Raw genomic sequence first — 26,604 nt, 5'->3', positions numbered from 1 at the left:
GTACATGAGATTAATTGTCTAAGGTTTGTATGTTATTATGAACTCCTTGCAAATTATTGTGTACTTCACTCCTCAGTAAATCATATTGTGTGTTAATGTCCATGTCTAGTTTGCTGGGCAAATAGTTTAATTATCTCTCCATAACAGTAATTTTATTTCTCTGTATGTTAACTGTAGACATTAATTCCTCTTCAAATGCTTCTGTCTGTGATTTAATCACCGCCAACTTGTCAATGGTAGCTTCTAACTTTTCAGCCTTCAACCGTAATGGTAGCTTCCAATTCTGTTTTAATATCATCCCCAAGTACTGTAAGGGCTCCCTGTGAGTTTCTTAATGTTTTCTCTAATTTCACATTAATCGCTTTACTGTTTTCCTCCATTGCCTCCCCGTCATTTTTTAGTCTGCACAGGCACACACTGTTAATTAAATTCTGAACTAAGTAGTTAAATTAAGTGTTCAAGAAGTTTCTTCATTCACAAATGCCGGCTAACTAATCCTGCAGGTTCCTGTACACACAACAATAGAATAATAAAAAAATTTAAAAAATTCCAAACTGAAAAAACCATAGCTTCCTTGATGCGTAGAACAGCAAACTGGGAATGCTGCTGTTAACTGCACAGGCGATGCTGGTGTGTAGTGTTGAGAAAGTGTTAGGAGTGGCTGCTACTCTGGTGATAAGCCACTGAAGTGACACACTGTGGAGACTCACACCACCACAGCCGGCACATCAAGTTGAACAATAGTCATCTGGCCTGCCTGCTGCTACCCGTCATCACTCTTTGACAAACCCGCCTCAAACTCTTCTGTCGTAATTGATATGTATGTGCATGTCATTTGAATAACACCTTGTAAACACACACACAGTGATTGTCTCAATTATTCAAGAAAAGCATGTTTATTTATCTCCTGGTTGTGAAAATATCTTCTTTTCTTCTTGTTGTGTAGAATATTATTGCCTTGTTTTAATTAGATGGCTTTGTGGGGCACCGCACAGTGTGTCCTCATTCATATAAGTTCTTATTCCTGAGTTCCCCCAGGCAAGCAAGTATTTCTTTGAAATAATTCCAAAAATATGTGTGTGTGTGTGTGTGTGTGTGTGTGTGTGTGTGTGTGTGTGCGTGTGCGTGTGCGCATGGCGGATGTGGTCTCTAAGTTACCTTCAATTGTTCTTCTTCCAATACAGTCACCTTTTTAGTTTTTGTCCTCGTGGTCTGGCTACTCTGACCACAGCTGTGCTCAAACTTATTCTTCTTGACTTTGTATCAAAGCAGGGTGATGCTGTAGGAGAGTGTCTCACTACTTCCAGCTGCTGAATGACGAACACATCTCCAAAGATAATCTCCTATCTTGTTTCAACTGTTAACGTGAATTATGAAGACGGATCCAAATATCGGTAACTCATAAACTCTCACACATCGATCAATATGTCTGATCACATCGAACTTGGCGAAGATCAAAGATTTACAATCTTAATTTGTCTTGAGCATTTACGTTGTAGTATGTCCATTCTCTGCAGTGTTCATGGCAACTGCTGAAGTTACAAAGTTACAGCATGTGCATTTCATGTAAGATTTTCAGTATGCTCTTGCATCGCTTCACACAAAGTATTAGTCTTCAAGAAAAAGTAATTAGTGCTTTTTTTGTAAGAAATTTAATGCAGTTCAATTTTTACACTAGAGGCCACGTTTTTTGAGTTACATAAGGAGGAGTACAGAAGTTCCATTCAAGTGCGCGTGCGACACACACACACACCACACACACACACACACACACACACACACACACACACACACACACACACACAAATGTGTCCCAACACAAAATTAAAGTACAGAAATGATCAATTTCATTATTCTCTCGGAGTAGTACTTAGAACAAAGAAAACAAGAGAAGACTGAAAATATTGAGTGATGCGCACACACTGTAGAATAGTTTGCTTTAGTAGGTCAGTTGGTAGTAGTTTCCCGACTCGTTAGACAAAAAGTGTTGTATATTGAATTACTTGTCTCGCCTTCCTCTACACCAATGTGCTCTGTTGTAAACTGTTACAGTTTACTCCCTGGGTAGCACCCCATAGATGATCTTACCCTTCCCTCTCATCATAAGACACAGTTAGCGAAAACCAATTCACAGGAAAATAAACAGGCAGTTATGTAAATTATAGAATGTAGGATAAAATCAAGCAAAGGGAAATCCATGATGGAATAATGATACTATTATGAAAATAATAGTTGCTACTCACCATATAGTGGAGATACAGAGTCACAGATAGGCACAACAAAAAGCCTGTCAAACAAGTTGTTGTTGTTTTTGTGCTCCTTGTGGGTGCATACAGTGACAAGGTGGAGAAAATGAAAGACAGCTTGGTGCAGTTGGGAGGTTACACAGAGGGTTGGGGAGAGGAGGGGAGGGGGGGGGGGGTAGGGGAAAATGAGAGAAATAAAAAGACTGGATGCATTGGTGGAATAGATTGCTATTTAGTTCTGGGGTGGGAACAGGGAAAGGGACAGGTGGGTGAAGGACAATGACTGATGAAGGTTGAGGCCAGGAGGGTTATGGAAAGAGACAATATATTGTAGGGAGAGTTCCCACCTGTGCAATTAAATCAGCAGGTCTTGCTAGGAAGGAGCTAGATGGCACAGGCTGTGAAGCAGTCATTAAAATGAGGAATGTTGTGCTATGAAGTGTGCCAGCAATTTGGTGCTTCAGCAGTTTCTTGGCTACAGCTTGTTGGTGGCCATTCATGAAACAGACAGCTTATTGGTTTCTGTGTCCATATAGAACATAGCACAGTTGTTGCAGCTTAGCTTGTAGGTCACATGACTGGTTTCACATGTAGCCATGCCTTTGATGGGGTAGGTGATGCTACTGACCAGACCAGAGTAGAGTAGATGGTGGTGGGAGGGCGTGTGGGACAAGTCTTGTGTCTCGGTGTATTACAGGGATTACAAGGTTGGGAGGGTAATTGCAGTCTGTGAAGGCCTCTGTGAGACCCTTCATATATTTTAAGAGAGGCTGCTTTTCACTATAGAAGCGATGGCCATGGGTGAGTGAGGGTTAAGTACTGGTTAGGTACTGGTACGAAGGTTTCGTTACCCGTAGCCAGAACCCAGCCCCACGTACTGTTCCTGTGTTGTTGCTTGGCTCATGGAATCCCCCCCCCCCCCCCCCCCCCCAAATGAAGTTATCATCAAATTACTCATCTCCGGCTGCAACCTTTCCTTCCACAATGATCCAGAATCCGCCAGTCCTTAACCCTCAACAAAATAGTTCTGCAAAACGCTGCCAATCAAGCCCAAATGTCCTTGCAATACCTCCTCTCCACCTATAAAATTCTCCTGCTGTGCAATCCCAAATTCCTTGATCCCATTTCCAACATTGAAACTCTTATCCTCCATTAACTAGAGCAGCATACACACCACCACCTCAAAATTCTCCAGCCTGTTCATCTCCTACCCCTGCCTTGGCCTACCACTGTCCACTACCTCCACAACACCTCCAAACCTCCTCCACAGTCCCTCATACCTGACAATCCCTGCCTCGCAGACCTACTGTATTTACCCCACTGTCAGAAACTCCCTCCCACTACCATAAAGAATCCAGAACCTAAAAGGACCTGAAGCACTTTCATGAATCTTTCCTCCAAAACCCATAGCCCCATGGAAGTATCAGTCCTTTCCAAAGGCCTCACCTTTTACCCTACGACCAATTCAGTCATGCAGGACATGCTAAATGCCTTCTCTCCTTTGCCCAGTCCCTACAGTGGAAACACATTTTCACAACCAAACCCACCTGTCAGACTCAACCAAAGACCAGTGTTGAACCTTGTCTGACTCAATTCGCAACACTGATCCACCCCCACTGCCCCCAAATCATTCCTTGTTAACTTTACAGAATTCCTTAACCTCGAACCTTGGCTCACCATCGTTCCCCAAATACCTCAACATGCAAGCTAACCTTACTTCTGCAGAAAGAACCGCAGTCCACCGCCCAAAAGCTGCTCCCAACCTTTTAATCCCCCCCCCCCCCCCCCATCTCCCCTGCAGGTCAGGGGGTTAGAATAGGCCCGAGGTATTCCTGCCTGTCGTAAGAGGCAACTAAAAGGAGTCTCACATGTTTCGGCTTTTGTGATAGTCCTCTGTAGGGTTTCACCTCCATTTTTTCAAAATTTTCCTGTAGACCGAATCAGTTGGGGAAGGGCACCTTACGTGGTGCTGTATGTCCATCATGCACTGAGACCTATCTGCACTTCTGCTCATTCTCCAACTGTTGGGCGATACCATCCTCCTGGGTGCATATTTTTCCCATCATCTGTGCAGTATCGTTTTCTACGCTGATGATGGTAACGGACTTCTTTGCTTGGTTGCACCTGATATCCAGCACAGTAGCCAGTCCGTTGTGGTGGGGCCGCCATGTTTCCTGGTCTGCACCATAAACTCCCCACGTACGCCAAGGGGTAGATGCCCATCCTCCTGGGGCATCAGGACTCCCGGCAGTGGCCATCCTGCCTGGTGGCCTTTACCGCAGCTGGGTGGTGCCCGTGGGGAGGGCCACTGGTTGGAGTGGGTGGCTCAATTCAGTGTACAGAAGTACGACCCCAAATCGTTTCCCTCCCTGGCCACACCATGGGAGGAATGTCAGGTTAAGGATGGCAGTGGCTCTTATTCACCCCAGTACCTTGTATGTTCGAGAGCTGATGGGGAATCTTTTATGATGATGAAGCCTCAGTTTCTTATTGAGAAATTAGAGGACGAGTTTGGGGATGTGGAGGGCTTGTCCAAAATGAGATCTGGGTCAGTCTTGATCAAAACAGCATCCTCTTCCCAGTCATGGGCGTTACTCCCTTGTGACAAGCTGGGGGATGTTTCTGTAACCATCACGCCCCCTAAGAGCTTAAATATGGTCCAGGGTATCATATAGCACCAGGACCTTCTTTTGTAGTCCGACAATGAACTGCACGCCAATTTAGAACAGCGAGGTGTACATTTTGTTTGGCGTATCCACCGGGTTCCGAGGGATAAACAGGTTGCCATTGGTGCCTTCATCTTGGCCTTCAAGGGTGATACATTACCCAAGAAGGTCAAGGTGATGGTCTACTGCTATGATGTAAAACCCTATATGCCTCTCCCATTGTGGTGCTTTAAATGTTGGAAGTTCAGTCATATGTTTTCTGTTGTACTTCCAGCGTCACCCTCCCATTTGTGTCAGCTGTGGAGAGCACCATTGTCCTTGCTCGCCAGACTGCAAGATTCTCCAGAAAGAAAGGAAAATCATGGACTAAAAGACCCTGGACCGACTGACCTACACTGAGGCTAAGACGAAATTTGAACTCCTGCACCTTGTGCGCATGACATTGGCTTAAGCCGCCGCTACAACAGTTCTAGCCACATCAGCTCCAACCAACCCCAGTCACCTCTCAGAGCCAGAAGACTACACATGCCCCCTTGGTGATGGGGAGGGTACTTCCCTCTCTGTTGCTCCTGCACCAACTACTTCAGGAGCAACACCACCCCACCCCACCCCTAACCATCGGGGACGTCTGTCTCCATTTCTAAGCCCAAGAAGCATACAACTTCTTCAGCTGGTCTCAGTAGGAAGGATTCTCTTGGGTCACTCCCTTCCCAGGTTTCTGCTGATGGGAAAGATGACACCCACCAGTGGCTGAAGAGCCCAAGAGCAGCTGGTCGCAGGGCTTCACGCTCATCCTCAGTCCCAGAGACTGAATCAGTGAAGTCTTCCCATCCAGGGAAACCCAAGGAACAGCGAGAGAAATCGAAAAAGAAGGTCCCCCAAGACCAAGGGAATTGCGGTGGTACCCACACAACCGCTACCTCCAAGCTCTGCGTCTGTGGATGAGGTGGAGATTCTGGCGTCCGCTGGGGACCTAGATCTTACTGGACCCTCAGGCAAAATGGATATAGACTGCTCAGGCAAAAAGTCAGTGGCAGCAGGTGACCCTGAGGTGTAAACTGCCTCATTGAGTGTGTAAACTGCCTCATTGAATGTTCCATGCCTTCCCAGTCTCATGATGACGTCATCCTCCAGTGGAATTGCGGTGGTTTTTCCATTGCCTGGCTGAGCTCCAGCAACTGTTAAGCTTTACACCAGCTTTCTGCATTGCCCTCCAGGAAACCTGGTTCCCAGCAATGTGGACCCCTGCCCTCCGTGGCTATAAGGGATACTACAGGAACTGTAGTGACTGTAATGGAGTGTCAGGTGGAGTTTGCATTTATGTCCTAAACTCAATCTCTAGTGAACCTGTGCCCCCTTCAAACCCCTCGTGAAGCTCTGGCTGTCAGAATAAGGACAACACAGGAAATAACTGCAATGTATATCTTCCTCCAGATGGTGCAGTACCCCTGGATGTATTAGCTTCACTGATTGATCGACACCCATCATGAGCAGCTGCTTGCAGTCTGGCCTCAGCAGCCAGGGACTGTGTTTTGCATAATTTGGAAGAAGGCTGTTTGGCTGAAAGGTTACATGTTTGACTGTCTTTTTTGTTGTACCTATCTGCGACTCGGTATCTCCACTATATGGCGAGTAGAATCTATCCTTTTCATGATATTGCCATAAAATGTAGGATCATATTTTCAGTGTATAAATTATAAGTAAATTTCTTTAACTTCTGCTGAGACAAAATAACTCATTCTACCTACTAAAAAATTGTAAGAAAATTGTTTTCACAGAATCCGTGCAAAGTGATGAAGTGGCAAAATATTGCACTGGCTTATGGATGGACTCCAGTTCAAGATCCGATTCAGATTTAAGTATTCCATGGGTTATCTAATGGTCTTGTTGCAAAGAACACTTCCAATTTCCCTGTACATCTTTCCCCAGTCTGAGCTTGCGCTCCATTTACAATTATTGTTGATGGGATATTAAGCCCTAATGTTCTATCCGTCTTCCCCCTTCCTACACCTGCTTCCAATATTAATGAAAAGACTGAAAAGCAAGAACTGTGACAAGTAACTGTTTTAGACTGAAAAAAGAAGCACATACTGTGTATGTGTTTGAGGAACAGGCAGATACAAATAGTATCCAAATGATATTCTGCTGTAAGGAATGAAACTATCCTAGCTAGTATTTCAACAGCTGAGTTGCCTATAGTTCTTGTGTACCATCATACTCAACGTACACTCCCTTGGTGTACAGATTGTGGTGAACAAAGTTTTAACTAGCTTACAGCAGGGGATCCCAAACTTTTCCTCTGGTGGAACACTTTGAGAACTGTGGTACTTCAATGAAATGCATTATTTATTTTGTAGGTTAATAAAATATTTTGTTCAGTGAGAACTTTGATTTTGAATCGTAGCACAGAAACCATTATAAAATTTTTCTGTCCGTCAGAACACCTGTGTCCCACAGAACATAGTTTGGGAAACCTGGTATACTGTTTTCTCCCACAAGCACAGTCTGGGTGCATATGTTGGCAATATGAATTAATACATTATTCAGTGTGTTTATCATTGTTAAAGTTTCTTAAAAACTCTTAACTTCAATAAAGAATGTAACACTGACTGCAATGTGCGTAATGTACCTATTTATTTGTGAGAACTGCATGACACGTAATGCACTGCTTCTAACAACTTCTCAGAGTATTGCATTATATCACTTGTAAAGAGTTTTTGTGAAATCAAGGAATAACTTAAATTATATAAGAGTCTGTATAATGTAACACATTCATTTATTTAATTAAATTGAAATTAAGTTATATTAATGGTAGTTCCTGGATGGAGCAGTACGTAAAATAATGGGAAGGCAAACATTTGCCATGGCCAAGAGAGTATATATTTTGGTTTCTGTGTGAATGTTTATGCCATTACTTTTCTTCTTCCCCCCCCCCCCCCCCCCCGCCCCCCCCCTCCTTTCTTTTTTTTTTTAAATGACTCTCAGAAGTTCCATCATGGAGTCTAACGTTGACTCCTTGTTGAAAAATATACTGAACACCCATATCTATTGCCACAACTTCTTCTTGACTAAAGAAATACTTAATTTCAGTACATTTAGTGTGATGCTAAAATTTGAGATTTTGTAAGAGTCTCACTGTAAATTGATAAGTGATCAGAAAAAACTAGTACTGACATCTGTTTTCCCATTCCTCTGAATAAGCATTGCAACGAGTGTTTATTTTCAGTCGCATCTTTTGCTGCAATAAACTGTGCATCATGGGTAGTGATGACTTGAAGGGGCCGATGGAAGAAAGTACTAATCTTCACTTTAGTAAGAATTGTTATGCTTTTGTTATCTGTTACGTTTCTAAATTTACCACATGCTGACAGCAAGTAGCTCCATATGTACAGAACTGTCTACTATATTAATTGTTTTGTCTTACTGTTTGTAAATTTTTGTCTCTGTTTTTAACCAAATGTATAACGCATCATGACTATAAATTTGCTCTTGTGGTTTAGCACTTTATGCTGGCATCTCCTCATTTCATATTACTCCCATGGAAGTCTGTACCAGTATCACACTTTTAATAATTCATTCCCTTATTTGGTCAATAAACAGTGACCAAATTAATTGTATCATCAGTATATAGGACTATTCATTTCAACTTTACTGTATCCTCCAAGGTAGGAGAAAAAAATTATCTTTTAAAAAATACGCTATAGCTAAGATAAAGTTGTGTTAAAAATTGTCGGGTACTTCAGATCTCCAAATGTTTAGTGATAGAGGAAATAACTGTCCTCAGTACCTGCAACGTGTGTTTTGTTTATTGTAGATGTTGAAACAGTTTTGCATTCTTAAAAAACTGAAATGCATTAATAAATACAGTGCATATGCTGTCTGCCATAGTATATTTGTAATGTGCCATCATACAAATGTTCAATGTCAAAATCTTAATTGTATGAAGCAGTTTTGAAATTACTTTGAAATTACCATCTTGTTGATGTGTAACTATCATTATTTACATGAAGAGCAACAATGAGCTTTATTATAATTGATGTTCTTAATGTGGATCTGCTTCTCTTGTCTAGAATCCCTCTTATTACAGAAACATGCAAAAACACATTTTTCAACATCTTCCAGCTTGCATGAGACCTAACTAACTGTAATTTTAGTTGGCAAACTGTACCACTATTACCAACCGGTTGAAAAACTTGTATAAAAAGTGTGCCTTTTGCTCCTTTTGGTAATTTGGTTAACTCCAAAGCCCGATTTTTCTTCCAATGACTTTATTTTATTGTGCATAGTTGCATCCAGTTGAAACTATATTTGCTGTTGTATGCTTCCTCAAAGCTTTCAAGATCCTCCTCCTTATTGTCATTTTGAGCAGTCATGATAAAATTGTGAAGATATGATGATTTCTTTAGTTTTGAACAGTATCATACCAGCTGATGAAGTGATTTGTTAAGATATTCTTCTTCATCTGTATCTTACTCTGTTTAATGCTGCAAGTCTTATGAGTTACTTCCTTTGTTGAATACTTTACCTAATTCTTTTTCTCAAAATCACATAGATGCAATCCACAATATTAGCCTAGTTCTCTTGAAAGATAACAGCTCTGCAAAGAATGACTTTCTTTTCTTCTTATATCCAAATTCTATAGGATTCATCTCTATCATATCCCACTAAACATTCTTTGAACAATAATAAATCCAGGATAGAATAACAACATTTATGTTGTTATAGAGTACTGTTCACCATATAATGGAGACACTGAACAGCAGAGAGAGACCCTTAGAATCAGACTGTAGGATATATTGTAGCTGTTGGACAAAATTTCACATCATACTAAGAAACAAACACACATTCATACATCCACAGCTCACACACAATTGGCGATTATCGTCTTTGGTTGCGGAGGCGTGGCGTAAGTGGGTAGTGATCTCAGGAGGTGGTGGTGGTGGTGGTGGTTGGGGGAGGGGGCGGAGGCGGAGGGACCCAATAGTGGGCTGCGAGGTGCAGCATCAGGAACTTCGTGCTGGTATGGGAGGAAGAGGGGCAGAGAGAAGGGAAAGGACTATGCTGGTGGACTGGGATAGAAGGCGTGTTTGAGGCTAGAATGGGAGCAGGGAAGTGATAGAGGCAGACGATGGACAGGGACTAGGGAAGGCTCAGACCAGTGCAGTTGTAAGAATGAAGGATGTGTTGCAGGCAGGGAGAGATACTCTATGTGCCATTTAGAAAATCTAGTGTTGTTGGGAAGGATCCAGATGGCATAGGCTACGAAGCAGCCATTCTAGTGAAATACACTGTGTTGCTCAGCAACTTGGTGGGTCAGCTGTCTCGTGGCTAAAATATAACGGTGGCCCCTCATGCAGACAGACAACTTCAGTGTGCTAATGGTCATACCCATGTAGAATGCCACACAATGGTAGGAGCTATGTCGGTAGATTACATGGCTGTTTTCATAGGTGGCACTGCTTTTGATGGGGTATGTGGGGTATGAAGTGCTTATGACAGAACTGGAGTTGGCAGTAGTGGTAGTATGTACGGGTTAGATCTTTCATCTAGGCTTTTTACAGGGATATGAGCCATGAGGCCAATGAAGAGTTGGAACAGGGATTGATAAGGATACTACATAGATCAGTTGGGTAGCAAATAAAACTGTGGGATGGGTGGGGAGGATATTTCTTGTTTTAGGACATGAGAGGTAATTGAAACATGATTAAATTGCTCCAATTATGGGTGGTACTGAGACGACAGTACTCGTATGTGTTCAGAAAGTCATTGGGGGGGGGGGGGGGGGGGGGGATGGTAGCACACTGGGGAAAAAGGCGAAAAAGGCGAAATTTTATCATACCATGGAGTAACGTTTATTAGCTAAAAAGCCTGAGTAGCCTCCCCCTCCCCTTTACCACTCTACAATGTGCCCCCCCCCCCCTCCCATTTCGATCACTATCCCCCTGTATTGATTGCTATCATGTGTCTCCCCCCCCCCCCCCCCCCCACACACACACACACACAAACACACACACACACACACACACACACACACACACACACACACAGATCATTTGCTATCTCATCTCCTCCTTCCCCACATATTATTCACTGTCTCGCCTCCTACTCCTCCACAAATCATTCTCGCGCACGCGTGTGTGTGTGTGTGTGTGTGTGTGTGTGTGTGTGTCCGCCGCCGCCCCCACCCCCCCCCCCCCCGACCCCTCGACAGGTTGTTCACTGTCTCACCTCCCCATTAGAATTGAATTTAGTGCTTAGCTGTACTAGTATGATTTGTAACTATTCTTAACTTTAATTTTTATGAAGATTAATTACAAAATATTATTTCAGTGGGTGAGGGTTCTGTACCTGGAGAACGTGGCATGCGACACTGGGTAAGGAGAACAAACTTAGTTGATTCACGAACTTCAGTCACTGACGTTAAATTTGGACCAAAATCTCTTGGTCTTTTGCTGGCAACATGTTCTGCAGATGGTGTTGTTCGTATATATGAGGCTCCAGATGTTATGAATCTGAGTCAGTGGACACTGCAACATGAAATATCGTGTAAGCTTTCATGCAGTTGTGTGTCATGGAATCCATCATTTTCCAGGTAAATGTCAGAAAAAGAAAATGAGCACAAAAGAACAGCAGTGTCATAAATTTGTAAAACGTTTTTAAAGTTTATTTATGCTGATTAATATTATTTTATTTTTCCTATATTGTAATTAACTGCTTTTATATTTGTTATTTGCGGTGTAATATTGTGTTCCAAACATCTACAGTTCCTATATTGGCATTTTTGTTACTTGTGTTAATTAGATGGTTCACTCAAATCCAGGCAGCACTCAAGATTATTTTGCTCAAAAAGTATAATAATTTTTACTTATTATCAATCATAATGTGCATTAAAATTGTGGTGAAGAAGAAGAAGAAGAAGAAGAAGAAGAAGAAGAAGAAAAACAGGCATTGCCTGCACAGGATATGGGGACCATTAGGAATTAATTTACAGGGTGTGCATTATCTGATTTTACTAGTTTCACTGATCAGAAGTGAGCATCTTTATACAAAAATGTATGAAGATTTTCATGTTTGATGAGCGAAACTAGTAAAATCAAATAATATTCTGCCTTTGACTGTGTATCTCGACATCAAAGAAAAAAAAAAGTTTCTAGCTAGCTGGCTGAACTCAAATGACACCAAGCGCTGAGTGATTGCCAGCATGCTTGTATATGCTTCACATTATTGTAGTAACTGTTATGCGGGATTGTTAGGATACACAGATAGCATGCTGCTCTACAGTGTTTATTGTTTCTATGGATTTACTTTTGTTATGCAATTTTTTAATAGAAAAAAATAAATGAAAATGAAACAGGAGTTCTTCATTAGCACCTATACAGATATATGAGACAGCAGAATTGACCATTCTTCATTTTCACCAAACTTTCCACATACCATTCTCAGTCACAAACTGTCAGGATATACTACTGTCATCAAGACAGTTCACAAGTTTTGGGAACTTATTCTCAAAGAGTGAGCATCGGCTCATGTGTTGCACCTTATAGTGGTATTTGCTAGCCACTGCCATGAAACACTTGGAAAGATTGCTTTGTGCATTAGTGAATTCTAGTCTCATATTGATAATGTGATGAAAGTAATGTGTTCTAGGGTGGTGGTCTTCATAGCTGAAACTGGAGAAAAAGGGGGGAGGAGGTGACATTACACTCTGATCATATTGCAGTATCGTCTCTGAAGCATTCCAAGAACGATTTTTCATAATAATGTATCACCTGATCAAGATTTTAATTTGTGGAGTTGTTTTTTGTACATTTCATGTGGTAATGTGTAAGATGGCTATGTAGTGTGGGCATACTTCCTTCTCATTGAAACTGCAGTAGACATTTGGTGTTTCAGTTGCGCAAGATGCATCTAGCTCAGCTCACTAGTAGGAACATTTCCTTTTACGGTAGCCATAAGTGGTAGGTGAATTTTCTTAATGCCAAATGATGTTGGCTTTTAGGTAGGTTATTGAATTCCTCATAATGCTTTTGCAGAGGTTTTGGGGCTAGCCTGTCATAGGGACTTCCATGATGTTGGTGGGAACTCTTTTGTATATTACGGATAAATAATAACAATATGTGATGCTTTCATATGGTAGTAACACATGGAGAAGTTAAATTAGCAGAAGAAGGGGCAGAGCCATTGGTAATGTTCACTAGAGACAAATGATAATCATTCCATAAATGAAGCACTTAGTGGTTGCTTGAAGTGGAACATGTTGGAACAAATTATGGGGCTGTTTAAGATTAGAGAAATCAAGACAGTGAAGTGCAGTTTCCTGCAGAGATTAGTTGACGTATCTTGATACACTGTGAGATGCAGATTAGTTGTGTTACTTAGCATTGTTCTGCTGCCTCAGTTCCCAGAATTGTGAACTGCAGGTACTGCTGCTTTCACATTTCAGATGTGTAGAAGGAGCTGAAATTACCCTTCCAATGTCTTCCACAACCGGCTAATGTAGACATGTCTACTATAGATGCTTTGTAATCCTTTAGTGTGATGTGGTACTTCCCATAGCCAGCCCTGTGTTACAAGCAAACATGAAATGTACGAAGGAGGAAAGGGAAAGGATGGGTGGAAAATTGTGACAACTAGTTGCACAGTGCATTGTGGTAATACAATAGAAAAAGTTGAAAATTTATGCCAGACCAGGACTTCAATCCAGATTTACCACTTCTCGTGAGGAGTTGCCTTAACTGCTTTGACCATGTGGACACAATCCCTAAACAGCTCAAATTTCCAACTTATTACACCCTGTAAGCAGCATCCCACATCCATTAAACTCGCTACTCGCAAATCCTGAGTGCCATAGGAGTTCAGAAGATATCTGTTCATTCACACAGAAACAAATACTCCCCCCACCCCCAGAAATGTATTAGGTCTACAACTCTGTGCTTCCGTGTTTTATAATAGATGGCAGTTGGGGTTCAGGTGATTGGTCATAGGTGTAATACAATAATCTTAGGCATCTGAAAACATAATGCCATAAAAATATAAGTCGATTTGTGATTGCATCATAAGGTTATTCTCAATTAAGTATGTCAACTTACATACCCATTTCTCGCCATTTGCGGGAAGTTTTAATTTTCTGCTTTAACATGAAGAAATCTGTGGCTGTGGCTCTTAAAATGCTGGGTAAGATCAGTGGTGAGGCAACTATTAGTGGAAGAACGTGCAGAGAATGTTTTCAGCACCTTAAGAATGGTGATTTTGATGTCGAAGACAGGTATGGCAGGGGAAGACAGAACGCTTTCGTAGCTACTGAAACAGATGAAGACAGTCACAGGACATCATTATTGAATGCAATTGATGCGTTAGAGCCCAGCACTGATACACAATGGCCACAATACAGTGATAGACACATAAAGGTAATTTTGCAGCAGGTTGGTGCTAGACCCCATGTCGCAAAACCCGTGAAAATATACATGGAAACATGGAAATGAGAAGTCCTTTCCCTCTCGCTGTGTTCTCCATACGTTGCTCTCTCTGACTACCATCTTTTTCGATCAGTGGCTGGCTGACCAGCACTTCCGATCATATGAACAAGTGCAAAATTGAATTGATTCATGGATTCTTACAAAAGACGCCCAGTTCTTCTGCCACGGGATTCATATGCTATCCAAAAGATGGGAGAATGTAGTGGCCAGTGATGGGCAATATTATGAATGAAAATTTTTTTGTAAGTTTTTCACAATAAAGCCCCAAACTTCAAGAAAAAAATGATAGAAGCAAAGTTGTAGACCTAGTAAGTATCTGAAAAAGAACTCCTCAGTATTTGTTTCAGTGTGAATGCACAAATATCATTCAAACTCCTATGGGAATTGGGATTTCTGAATAGTGCATGTAATGGACAAGTGATGCTGCACTGCAGCATGCGAAAAGTTGTGAAACTGAAGTGGTCAGGTACGGTGACCGGATGTCTAAAGCAGTTAAGGCTATTCATGAGAAGTGGTAAATTTGGATTCAGGTCCTGGTCTGGCACATATTTTCAACTTTTGCCATTGCATTACCACAATGTGCTGTGCGACTAGCTGTCACAATTTCCCACCAATCCTTTTCCTTTCCTTCCCCTTCCTATATTTCATGTTTACATGTAAATATCAGCAGAGTCATCACAAGTGATGTCTGTTGCGTCGTAAATTTCCGACAGAACAGACACCACTCTGTTGTATACAGCCCTGTGTCGGGTTGTTAAAGAAATGATGTGATTTGTGTAAAGTGGCAATAAACAGTACTTTTTGTGGAAAATAACTTATTTACATTATGAGACTGCATACTACCATCCTTTTTAAACTATTATCAGGAAACATATTACTCTTTAAGAATAGAGTATGTATTTTTGGTACAAGTAAGTCTAGATTCTTTGTTATTAACTATCATTTACAGATCTGTATAAGGTTATTTTATGAATTCTCTGATGATTCAGAAGCAATCGAGAACAATATTCAACCATTTTTCATCATTATTTTTTCGTTTTCAGTGATTTGTACATTTGATTATTTACTCACTCACTCACTTACTTACTTACTTACTTACTTACTCCACGGCACTAAGGTCCTCTGAGGACCTTGGCCTCCTCAAGCCCAGACTTCCAGTCGTCTTGGTCTTCAGCACTCGTGCGCCACCTCCTCACTCCCACTGCTCTCGGGTCGGCTTCCACATCTTCCAGCCATCTCACAAGTGGTCAGTCTCTCCTCCTTCTACCGCTAGGATGCCCCATCATCAGCTTCTTTGGGAGCCCTTCTTCTATCATCCACTGGGCATGTCCTAATCATCTTAGCCTTCCCATTTTGACAGGTTACCAAATCAAGTTCTTTGTACAGAGACCTTATTTCTTCATTAATCCTAATTCTCCATACCTCTCCTTCTTTTACAGGACGAAAAATCTTTCTCAGCACTTTCCTTTCCCAGATATTTAGCTTCTTCTCCAAATTCTCCATCAGTACCCATGACTGGCTGCCATACATAAGAATGGATTTGATCATTGTTTTGTAAAGTGTCGACTTTAATTTCTTATTTAGGTTCTTACTTTTGAGCATGGAATATAGTTCTCTATATGATCTCTTGGCAGCCTTAATTCGGTTTGCTGCCTCCACTTTGTTTTCTGATGTTATTACTGAGGAAAGGTATGAAAAACTATCTACTCTTTCGAAGGTGTACCCTTCCAACTGGAGATCTATGTTTCTTCTAACTCTGTCAGTTACCACATACTTAGATTTTGTCTCACTAATTTCTAAACCAAGTTTCTTGGCAGTGGCTTCAACCTCATTGAATGCTGATGTAAGTGCCTCCATACTTCTAGCACTTATTACGTCATCTGCATAGGTTAAAATGTGAAAAAATCTATTGTAAATATTGCCTCCTGCGTTTGTGGTTATTGGTCTTACTGCATTCTCTAATACCAGGTTGAATAGTATTGGGGATAATGAGTCTACCTGTCTTAGGCCTTATTCCATTGGAAACAATCTCGACAGACATCCCTGAACTTTTGCTGTTTTTCAGGGTCATCGTAGTCAATTTTATTAGCTTCTCAGGAAATTTGAATGTCTGCATTGTTTCAATCATTTAGGTGTCCGTATTCAAATCAATCTAAAATTTGTGGACACTGGTGGCCAATTATCATGTACTAATGTGCTACAACACACCATAAATATCACACTAAAATTATGCCATTTCTCTTTGAATGTGAGCCAGAAATTGCACTACAATTATGCCATTTCTCTCCGAATACATTCTGGTATGCAAATAAAACAGGTGAAAACATGTTGTGTAGTATGCTCTCTGTGGTAATTAGAAATCAGTGTCAGGTGCTGAAATGATGGTTAATCGTCCAGTCAGCTCAGAGAAGGACACAGCTGTCTGTTTTTGACTGTGCATGCTCTAATGTGACATCATCCCTTCTGGCACTATGAATGCTGCATTGCTTACAGCACCAGGTCAGTATTTTTCTTTGAAACTGCACGTAGAATATTATGCAATTGTAGGGCATGAGGAATTTTTAAGTAGTTGTTGTCGTAATGGCACCCTGCCCGACTGGTCTAGTGCATGGACTGGCAATTCGTTCACTCAGGTCACTCCCCCTCCCACTTCCAATGTAAAATGATTGATTGTAAAATTTAAATGTATTTAAACAGTTCAATGTATATAGGTAAAATTAATATAATAAATTTAGCTTCAGTTACTACCCTTGTAGCTGGCCACGGTGGCTGAGTGGTTCTAGGCGCTTCAGTCCGGAACCACGCGACTACTATGGTAGCAGGTTTGAATCCTGCCTTGGGCATGGATGTGTGTGATGTCCTTAGGTTTAAGTAGTTCTAAGTTCCAGGGGACTGACGACCTCCGATGTTAAGTCTCATATTGCTCAGAGCCATTTGAACTACTCTTTTAAGTCAAAATATAGGCCATCACATTGTAGCACACTGATAAAATTTTGCATGAGCTGCCACTGCTTATGGAGTATTTTGGAATGCTAACTTGATGCCAGAACACAAATATCCAGATTGATGCTGGGTTCATGGTAGTTCTAAACAAACAGTGAGCTACCAAACCCAAGAAAACTTACACTGACTGATTTCATTTACACCTAAGGTAGGCCAAGTCTCAATATTATGAGGGGTTATCAGAAACAAGGTTACAAGGCTGATATTAGTAGAATTTTGTCTGTTACAGAGAAATTAGTAGTGTGTGATAATTCTGATACGCGCTGTTTGTAACTGTGGAGAGTTTCAGCCACCCGCTGCCTGCATCACTAGTTGCAGGTAAAGACGAATGGGGACTCATTTGGAAAAATGATTTTTTGAAGAAATCTGCATTGTTATTCGATCTCTGTCGGAAAAACGTATAAACACAACTTAAATTCACTGTGGAATGATACTGGTTCACGGAGAGACTTTAATATCATGTCACCATCTCGCAGCATGCTGGCAAAAAAATTGGCAGCCGATAGCGAAAATGTCACTAACGAGGACTGAATTGGCCGACACAGCACAGCTCAACAGATCTGAACACAGTTTGCATGGAGGAGCTGACTCAGGGCAACAGAAGTTTAACCTGAGAGGCTGACAATTTGCTTCAGACAAGAAAGTGAAACACTTCATGACATTGTAGCTGAACATGCTAGGACAGGATTTTTAGCAGAAAGGTATATGCATATTGTCCCATGAAGTGACAACTGCTTGCAACCGCTTAAACAAAATGGAGACCAAGTTGAAAAATAACCTAATGTATGTACTATAAGTTGATTGTATTCACTGTATAAAATAAAATGTATGTTTCACTCCTTAGTTTTTGATCACCCCTTGTGTTTGCAAGCATTTTCTTAAACCCAGGGAACAGCTCCAAATCAGTAGAAGTCAGAAGTCTTGGTACCGTTTGTATTTTATTTTCAACCACTGCCAAATCTACTCTTTCTGTGTATAACTTTGTGTTAACGGTTATATGACAAAGATTTTGTAATGCCAGGACTTTTTGAGGAAGCTGAATTTTGTTTTCCCCCGACACTACCACACTATTTGTCTTCTTATGGCAGTTCCTTTACTGAGTAGAACTTTGTCACTGTACTCGTCACACCCCCTTATATTAGCAATCAATAAAATGTTTGCAAATAATACTTGACAAGGACATGCTTAATGTATTTTATTCTGTTTTCTTATGTAAATTATGCCTCTCTCTCTCCCCTTTGTCTAGGTTCTATGTAATTATAATTGGGTTCTGTATTGTATCTGGTCTGTAATTTGTTCTTGAGAGTTGCAAATACTCACTTAGCAGCGAACCACATTAGGAGTAAGTGTTGCTTTTCTATATGCAAAATATATTTTTTTACGAACCTGTTTATCTTCTCAGTGAAGAAAATAGCAAATAACAATTGTTTGTGATGGTGCATTAGCACTCTACTTAACTTCTTTGCTTTGTGAAGTGTGATTGTGTTCTGTGTTTAATTTTGTCAGATTAATCAGAGAGGCTCTTTATCATCTGTTACTAGGACTGGTGATGGTGGTGGTATGATGCATTTGAGATTAGCACTAGTAGGATCCTATATACAGTTTACGTACATAGCCACACAGTTTTTAGACTTGTAGTTTGAACTAAGCTCATTTTGGGACCTAGTGTAAAAAGTTTTCATTACTTATAATATGTAAAACAGACATCAGCCTGACAGTTGGTTTGAATGCTGCAGTGCTTTACTAGACACGGACCTACAGAATTGACTACCTCAGCCACGTACAAGGGGAACTACAGCTTAACATGGACTTTTGGACTACAGTGTATGTCTTGGAATTTTTCCATGCACATAAATAATTTTGAGAGGTGAAAGAAGTCACAGGTGACAGGAAAAAATCATAGTACCAACTAGATGGTGAACCTTAAGGCTTTAGTTTCATAGTATCACTCTTATTGAATCAGTCACTGAGATAAACAAATAAAGTGCAGTTCTTTTAAGGGAAAATCTTTTGCACCAATTTATTTTGGTGTGTTTGAGATCCTGTCCTACAAAATATTTTTTCAATGCAAACATAAAGCTTGTTCAATGAAATTTGCTCTGTGACTGACATAGTCGAAAAATTTGTAGTAATAGCTTACCTGTGTAGGTTTCATTCTGGACACTTGTGGTTTGGAGATATAGATGCGAGAGTAGTTTCTTTGTTTTCTGGACAAATTTCTATTTGACAAAAAGTCCAAATAGAAATAAGATGTGCACTTTTTTCTGTTTGGCCCAGTTTTTGTGAAACTTGTTTAATATTTGACTATAGTCTGCTGTTGTTTACACTGATATGTGTGGTATTCCTGTAACAGGTTACATCCTCCTATGTTGGCTGTTGGGAGTGATGATACAACTGTATCATCTGGAGGCAAGGTGTTCATTTATGAATATAATGAATGCAGCCGGAGATGGGTGAAAATTGAAACATTATCTACAGTAACAGAACCAGTACATGATATTGCATTTGCACCAAATCTTGGGAGAAGTTACCACTTGCTTGCAGTTGCAACAAAAGATGTTCAGATTTATAAACTTAATCCCTTACCGTGAGTATATTGAATATTAATTAGTAGGGTATGTACTGTTGGCCCCCTCTATTTTTATGTAATGGTTTCTTTATTACCAGTGACAAAGGTACCCAGAGCGGTTTAACAAAACTGGAAGTCTCATTGCAAGCACAATTTGAAGACCACTACTCAACAGTGTGGCGTGTCTGCTGGAATGTTACTGGAACTATGTTGGCTTCTTCGGGAGATGATTGTTGTGTTCGTTTGTGGAAAGGTACTTCATAAAAATATATATAATATCTTGAAAACTGCTATTAATATAATGCTCCTTAAATTTCATTTTTCTTTCTGTTGAAGATTGAGAATATGGCATGATGTGTAATTCTCAACTGTTGCAGCTAATTTTGCATCAGAGTGGAAATGCGTGGCTGTACTGAAAGGCGACGGTTCACAAGTGAAGACAGACATCTCCTCACCAGCACAGGCGACACCAGCCCTGTCAGGAGTTTCACCAGGAGTCGGTGCAGTTGCAGTCTTAGCAGGAGCAGCACTGGTTGCTGGTGGTGGAGGTAGTGGTTCTGGTGGTGGCTCAGCACAACAGACCAGTGCTGCAAGGTATTACAAGCTTGGCACAATATCTAACCCAAGCCATATTCGGCAGCACTAGTATGTCACATACATTGTGAGTAAAAGTGTATTGTGCAGATCTGTTCATTATTCTGCAATAATTTGATCGCTGGAGAAGGTAGGTTTATTTGTGAAAGGAGATTCTCAGATCTTTTCTTGTAAAGAGCAAAAGTGCTTCTATCTTCTTTGATACAGAATCAGGAACCGTTTTTATGCGTTTGTGGTGGTTTATTTCTTTCTTTCATTTTGCAGTCACTTAATCTGTCTTGGTTTAATTATTGAACATATTACCTGTGATTTTTAAAGCAGTGTCAAATTTGCTAATGAACGTAAGATCTATTGCTGATGTGGTGGATGAGTTGCAGCACCCACTGCTTCCATATAACTGAACAGTAACAAGTATTTTAGTGTCACTATTAGAATGAAAAGAATTGTAATTGGAAGTTGCTGCATGAAGAAAACAGCTGCTGAAATGTCTTAGGTGATAATGAGAAAGAAGGGATGGGGTAGAGAAGGAAAACAAATCTCAGTCAATCTTTTGTAGTTGTGAAATTAGACAGAAGTTAGCAAGATAAAAAGTGACTATGTAGTTGTTAAAAAGTCATTTTACTTTAATTTTTTCTCCAATAATAAGTTTTGATGGGTAATTGATTTTGCAAATGACCACTGTCTGCATAGATAAAAGCACTGAAAAAAATTCCCCTTGGAATTTTATCTCCTGCAGTGTGTTTCAGTTGATTTTCTGGAGAGTGAGTATAAAGCTATTTGTCAGGTTGATGCAAAGTATCATTGTGAAAGGGTAATACATTTATTAAATGTTATTTTGAGTTGTGCCATTTGCAGAATTGTTTCCATTTTATTTACTTTCTTCAGCAGATTTATTTATAGAATGCAAGTTTAATGTTTGTCACCACACTGCAGTAAATGGAAACCACTTGTGTTGAAATGTGCTGCCCTGAAAAGGCAGTTGTAGGTTTGTTTGTTCATGGTATTTAGATGAAAAATGTTAGAAACAAAAACATTGATCTGCAGGGAACATCGTCTGCTACTAGCTGAAATGGAGACTTAAATGGCTAATCTATTATGCTAGAACTGCAGTTGACCAACAGGGCATTTCAGTATCGGGTATCCATGAGCTTTGAGTCTATGTATGCTGTATATTGTTTTCTGGATGTCTTCTTTCTTAATTAACTCATTGTTTTTATTGGCAATTTTGTGCTTACTGTGAGGGAGGGAAAGAAAGCTCTAACTCACCTAAAGGATATACAATCAAATGTATTACTATTGTAGAGCCTTCCCAGTGCATGAAACTCTGGACTCTGAGGACAGTAGTATATGATTCAGTGATTTTGGAAATTTTGCGCAGGTACAGAGCAATAATATGCAAAATATGAGCTCAAATAATTTATACTGCCATGGATAACAGAGCAACTTTAAAATGGTGTGCATATAATGGAATGACTCCAGGCATATAAACCTTGTGTTGTAGTTAATATTTTTCTACAAAATAATAGCTTCTGCAAAATATAAACAAATTTGCTGCTCTGGAGTGGATGTGAGAGCATCCTTGTCTGTCTCCAGGCACTGACGGAACAGGAACCAAGCTATTCTAAAGTTCATTATGCTTTGAGACGTCACAATTGGTATCCTATTTCCCCTTTAACCTGCACTTATTCATGTCTTCATTTAATAAAATGGCATATTAATCCTCTGTTATTTTGTTAGACACTTGACAGTAATTTTGTTTTGCTAAAACATACTTCAATATTTCTGGTATTCTTTTTACATTAGTGATTTTGATCCTTTAAACTTGTATTTGTAGTTTAACCTCTATTGTTATGATCACATAAATAATAAATATGTAGCATCATTGAGCATAATGTAAAGATATACATGCAAATTTTTGATGTAATGCCTTAATATTTATTGGCATCACAGTGTGTATGGGTCAGCATGTTACGGAAATTGTATCATATTACCATCAGTTAGCTTTACACATTTCCCTCATTATTCAGCATTATCTTTTAAACAAAATCTGCCCTAGAGTTTCTTAGAGAAGCAGTATGAGCATGAGTGTTACTTATGTTATAAGTAGTTAGCTGCCAAAGTAGTTAGCACTAGCATACCCAAGTAGTTAGTTCCTATGGATAAACATATTTTTCATAACCCAGAATATATTCATAAGTTTTGTAAGTAAATGCCCTTCTGTCGTCATTCTCCACATTGAAATTCTATTTATGACTGTAAATAATCAATACAATTTTCATGATGGTCTACAGACTGAAACAACACTGTGAAGGAATTGTGCAATATATATGAGAGCCTAATTGACATGAACTGGTGGTCTTCTTAGAAGAATTGTTTTTACTGATTAGGGACCCCTTTTCATAGTCTTGTGTTTGGGAATTTAGTATCAGATTCTGTGGAAACTGAAAGTTTTAAAACAGTTTTGTCGAGGATAACACATTCTAAAGATTATTGAATGTATTCAAATTAGTGCTTCTGACACTGCTACCTCTTCGTACTGTGTACATTGTTGAAATAAGAAGTTGAGTGTTTTACTTGGAGTTTGAATTGTATACAGTGTATATCCAGAGCTTTACTATTTAATCTACATTAGGTTCTTTTGTAAATCATTGTAAAATTATTGCATGACACTTTAATTCAGTTTTTCCTCACTGTACTTCTTTTGCACATTTGTGTTTCTGTGTATGTCATTTAGTATGTACTTGTCTCCCCATGATCATATCTTTTCTATAAATTGATTATTAGCTAAGTTGCATGTGAAATTCTTATTTGGAACTCGGTTGTTACCTTCTCTGATAAGTATAAACAGGATCAATTTTCATTGAGATGAGATGTTGCATGAAAGAAAAATGAGAATAATGATTTAGCAGCATTTAAGACATTATTCTTTCTGTTGGTGATTTACAAACAGTTTTATCGGAGATAATTATGAACGAAATTATTGTAATACTTGTCATGTACAACTAAAAAGTGTGTGTCAAATGCTAATCTTATTTTTGTACTACATTTATGTGTATTTTCTGCTTAAAATACCGATATTTTTGTATGAGTACGTTAAATAAACAAATACTAGCTCTGATCATAACTTGCACAGTTCTTAAAAGGGATACAATGTTACCTTGCCTGGTTGAATAAAGATGGAAAAATACTTCACCTATGTTCACCACAGTTTTTAATGATTTTGACAGTAACTTACATCTTGAAATTTGTTAGGGAAGATGAAGTGACATGCCTGCAAGTGACTTAGAATTATGATGAAAATTCCATTATTCACTCAAATAATAACAGCTAGTAGTTGATTGTTGCTCCCTATTCATTACTTGTACTCTGGGTCATCTGACCCAAGCCTTGTAGAAAGATTTTCTTCAGTTTCTACGCACTTTGTCTTCTTTATTCTGATGAAAAAAGTTTAACAAATTCCAAAAGAGTGACATTCAGTTTTATTTCTAAATTTATTTGTCAGTGTGCTCCAGTTGTTTTTGCTTTGGATTTGGTGACTGGTAAGTAGATGCCTCTTCTTCTAACATAAATATTGTTCAGACAAAATCATTTACTAAATTAATTATAAGTTTACTTTGTGTCCCTAGGCTGTACTTGACATTATTGTTCCAGTCCTAAGGTGAGGTGCAGTAACATTAAAATCATTAATTACACTGCTGATTAAAAAATGTATATAATCAAGTGGATGTAAAAGTTTTCCACTGAAGCAAATAGCAGCAAGGCTATTGGTCATCTCCTTATTATTCAGGTTTCTTGTAAATCTACATTGGTACGATCAAATATTGACGTAATCGGTCAACAAAGGCCACAGTTGCTCTCTTCTTGTGTAACAAAGGAGGAAGTGAGTTCCCTCAGATGATCCTGATGATGATTTATTTTTTTTTTTTTAATAGCTAGCAACTGATGTGCAGTTCAGGTGAATACCAAGATATACAAATGTGTGTAAACGCTAATACAAATAAAAACACGTGCTATGTACTGTGTGCGCACTTTTCCTTTGCCATTTTCAGAGGGGACCGGAGAGAGGAAGCTCCAGCCAACACTAGGAGAGTCCCTGGGAGCACCGCAATGCATAGGGGGTAAGCTCTATCTCACTTATGTAGTGTTGACAATGAGAGAAATGGAATTTACGTTTTGTGTTTCACGTGGAACAGCCACAGAGGTTAATACTAACATGCAGACCAGATCAAAATGTGAATATAATTGAAATTGTAATTGTCTTGCAAATTTATAGATGTACATAATTGTGTACATTGCTCCATTACAATACTGGTTCTCAAACAAACGTGATGTAAAAACTAGTTCTTCATCAGCAGCTTCTGTTGCATTAATGTATTGGTGGTTGTGAATGAAGATGCGGTATTTTGCAAAATCTTGGTATGTGTCATTTTCATGCAAGACCCTGCAAATGTGCTCTAGATACCACTGCAGAAGCCCAATGCGATGTACATTTTTCAACTATAAATGCAAGTGAGGACTTTCAAAACATTCTCAGAGCGATCTGAATGACTGCAAAATGCACGGTGAGGAAAAGCGAGTTAATCACGTCATAACTGCACATTCAGTAATATCAGTGCTGAACACCATGTCAGTTACACTTTTCAATGTGTTCACAGGTTCACCAATATCATAGACAGTGTATCGCCATACATAACGAAGCATTGCTCTATACACTTCCAGACATAAGTGACTGTAAATGATAGAATGCATTTTCATGACAAAGAATCTGTCACCAATATTGCCTGAATGTTCCTAGAACTTAGTTCAAGAAAGTCTGTTATTCTTGTGGTATATATTTTTTATTACCTGAAGAAATAAACTTTGAGAGATTGTGCATATGATTTTTAAAAGTATATCTTTTCCTCAGTAAGCTTTCAGTAGTACTTGTTCAGTCTTAAGTCCAAAAGTCACAAAATACTAATGACTTTATTGCCAAATGTGGATTCAAAACTGACAGAACAAAACGTCTTCAGGTGCTCTTTTGCCATCATCTTACTCACAATTGGATGTGCGAAGACTTTGGAGGGCACTGCTTTTATAGTTCCCTTGACACACAGAGTTCATACTTTCCATCTGGTTCTTGGAAACACATATAGTGTTTGTGTGCCAGTCATTTGTCCATTGATATAGCAACATCGATTGTGTAGCTGTGTGTTGCACTATTAAATGATTGCAATGTCAAGACATTGTTTCTTTCCCCCTTACATGGATAGTGTTCTGTAGAAAGCAAGCTCATAGTTGAGCAGACTCTAATCACAGTTCCATACAGAATTCATTTGGATCTTTTCTCTCTTGGTACGCCTGTTGATTTCAGCAACAAATGTTTGAGATGCTTGAATTCTCTCTTCTTCTTCTTCTTCTTCTTCTTCTTCTTCTTCTTATTTCTCATCATCCTTACCTCTGTGTGTGTGTGTGTGTGTGTGTGTGTGTGTGTGTGTGTGTGTGTGTGTGATGTTATCCTAAACTCCTTTTTCTAGTTAGTAATACATCCCAGTGAATTTCATGTAGAATATGTGGATATGTGGTAACTGGATACTACTACACAGAATTTAAACTTCAGTGTTTACATCATTATTTCACCAGCTCTATAATGTATAAGGAACAGCTGATATATTTACAACACCTTATGCAAATTCTGCATAGGAGCATGACACAGCTTTAGATTGTTTGAGCGGATTACAACATCCCACAATGCTTAAAAATGCAACATGTTGAAATTGCAATTGCAATAAATAATGTTTTAACAACCAAAAGCAGAAATGATATCATTTAAAAATCCCAGTGACACTGTTAAGTTGGTACATTGGAGATTTCTGGCTACTCCCAGTGCCCGGTGTTTTAAATACCAGTAAGGAATGGAAGAACTGCATTCTCACACTTCACCAAAATCTGTCATTACATGCTGCTTGATGACATAGAACTGCAGAGTACAATTTCCTTTGAAAACTGTATTGGCTTTTCTTTTCTTCGCCACATAGTCCAATATGCTCTTAATATTCCTTTTAGTCTTC

At 39.5% G+C, this 26,604-nt stretch overlaps 1 protein-coding gene across 1 annotated transcript in view; it reads left to right on the top strand.

Moving 5' to 3' along the window:
• The window catches only part of LOC126484136 (nucleoporin SEH1), a 154,858-nt gene that overhangs the window by 77,676 nt on the left and 50,578 nt on the right, over positions 1 to 26,604 (top strand). Inside the window, exons 3-7 of the mRNA XM_050107517.1 lie at positions 11,243 to 11,504; positions 19,745 to 19,978; positions 20,059 to 20,213; positions 20,338 to 20,554; positions 24,604 to 24,672. Of these exons, the coding sequence (XP_049963474.1) occupies positions 11,243 to 11,504; positions 19,745 to 19,978; positions 20,059 to 20,213; positions 20,338 to 20,554; positions 24,604 to 24,672 (937 nt within the window). The remainder of the gene's footprint in view (positions 1 to 11,242; positions 11,505 to 19,744; positions 19,979 to 20,058; positions 20,214 to 20,337; positions 20,555 to 24,603; positions 24,673 to 26,604) is intronic.

This window comes from Schistocerca serialis, chromosome 6, assembly GCF_023864345.2.
Source record: "Schistocerca serialis cubense isolate TAMUIC-IGC-003099 chromosome 6, iqSchSeri2.2, whole genome shotgun sequence".
Classification (NCBI taxonomy): Eukaryota; Metazoa; Arthropoda; class Insecta; order Orthoptera; family Acrididae; genus Schistocerca; species Schistocerca serialis.
The sequence above is the reverse complement of the archived record's forward strand: the minus strand, read 5'-3'. Positions and strand labels throughout refer to the sequence as shown.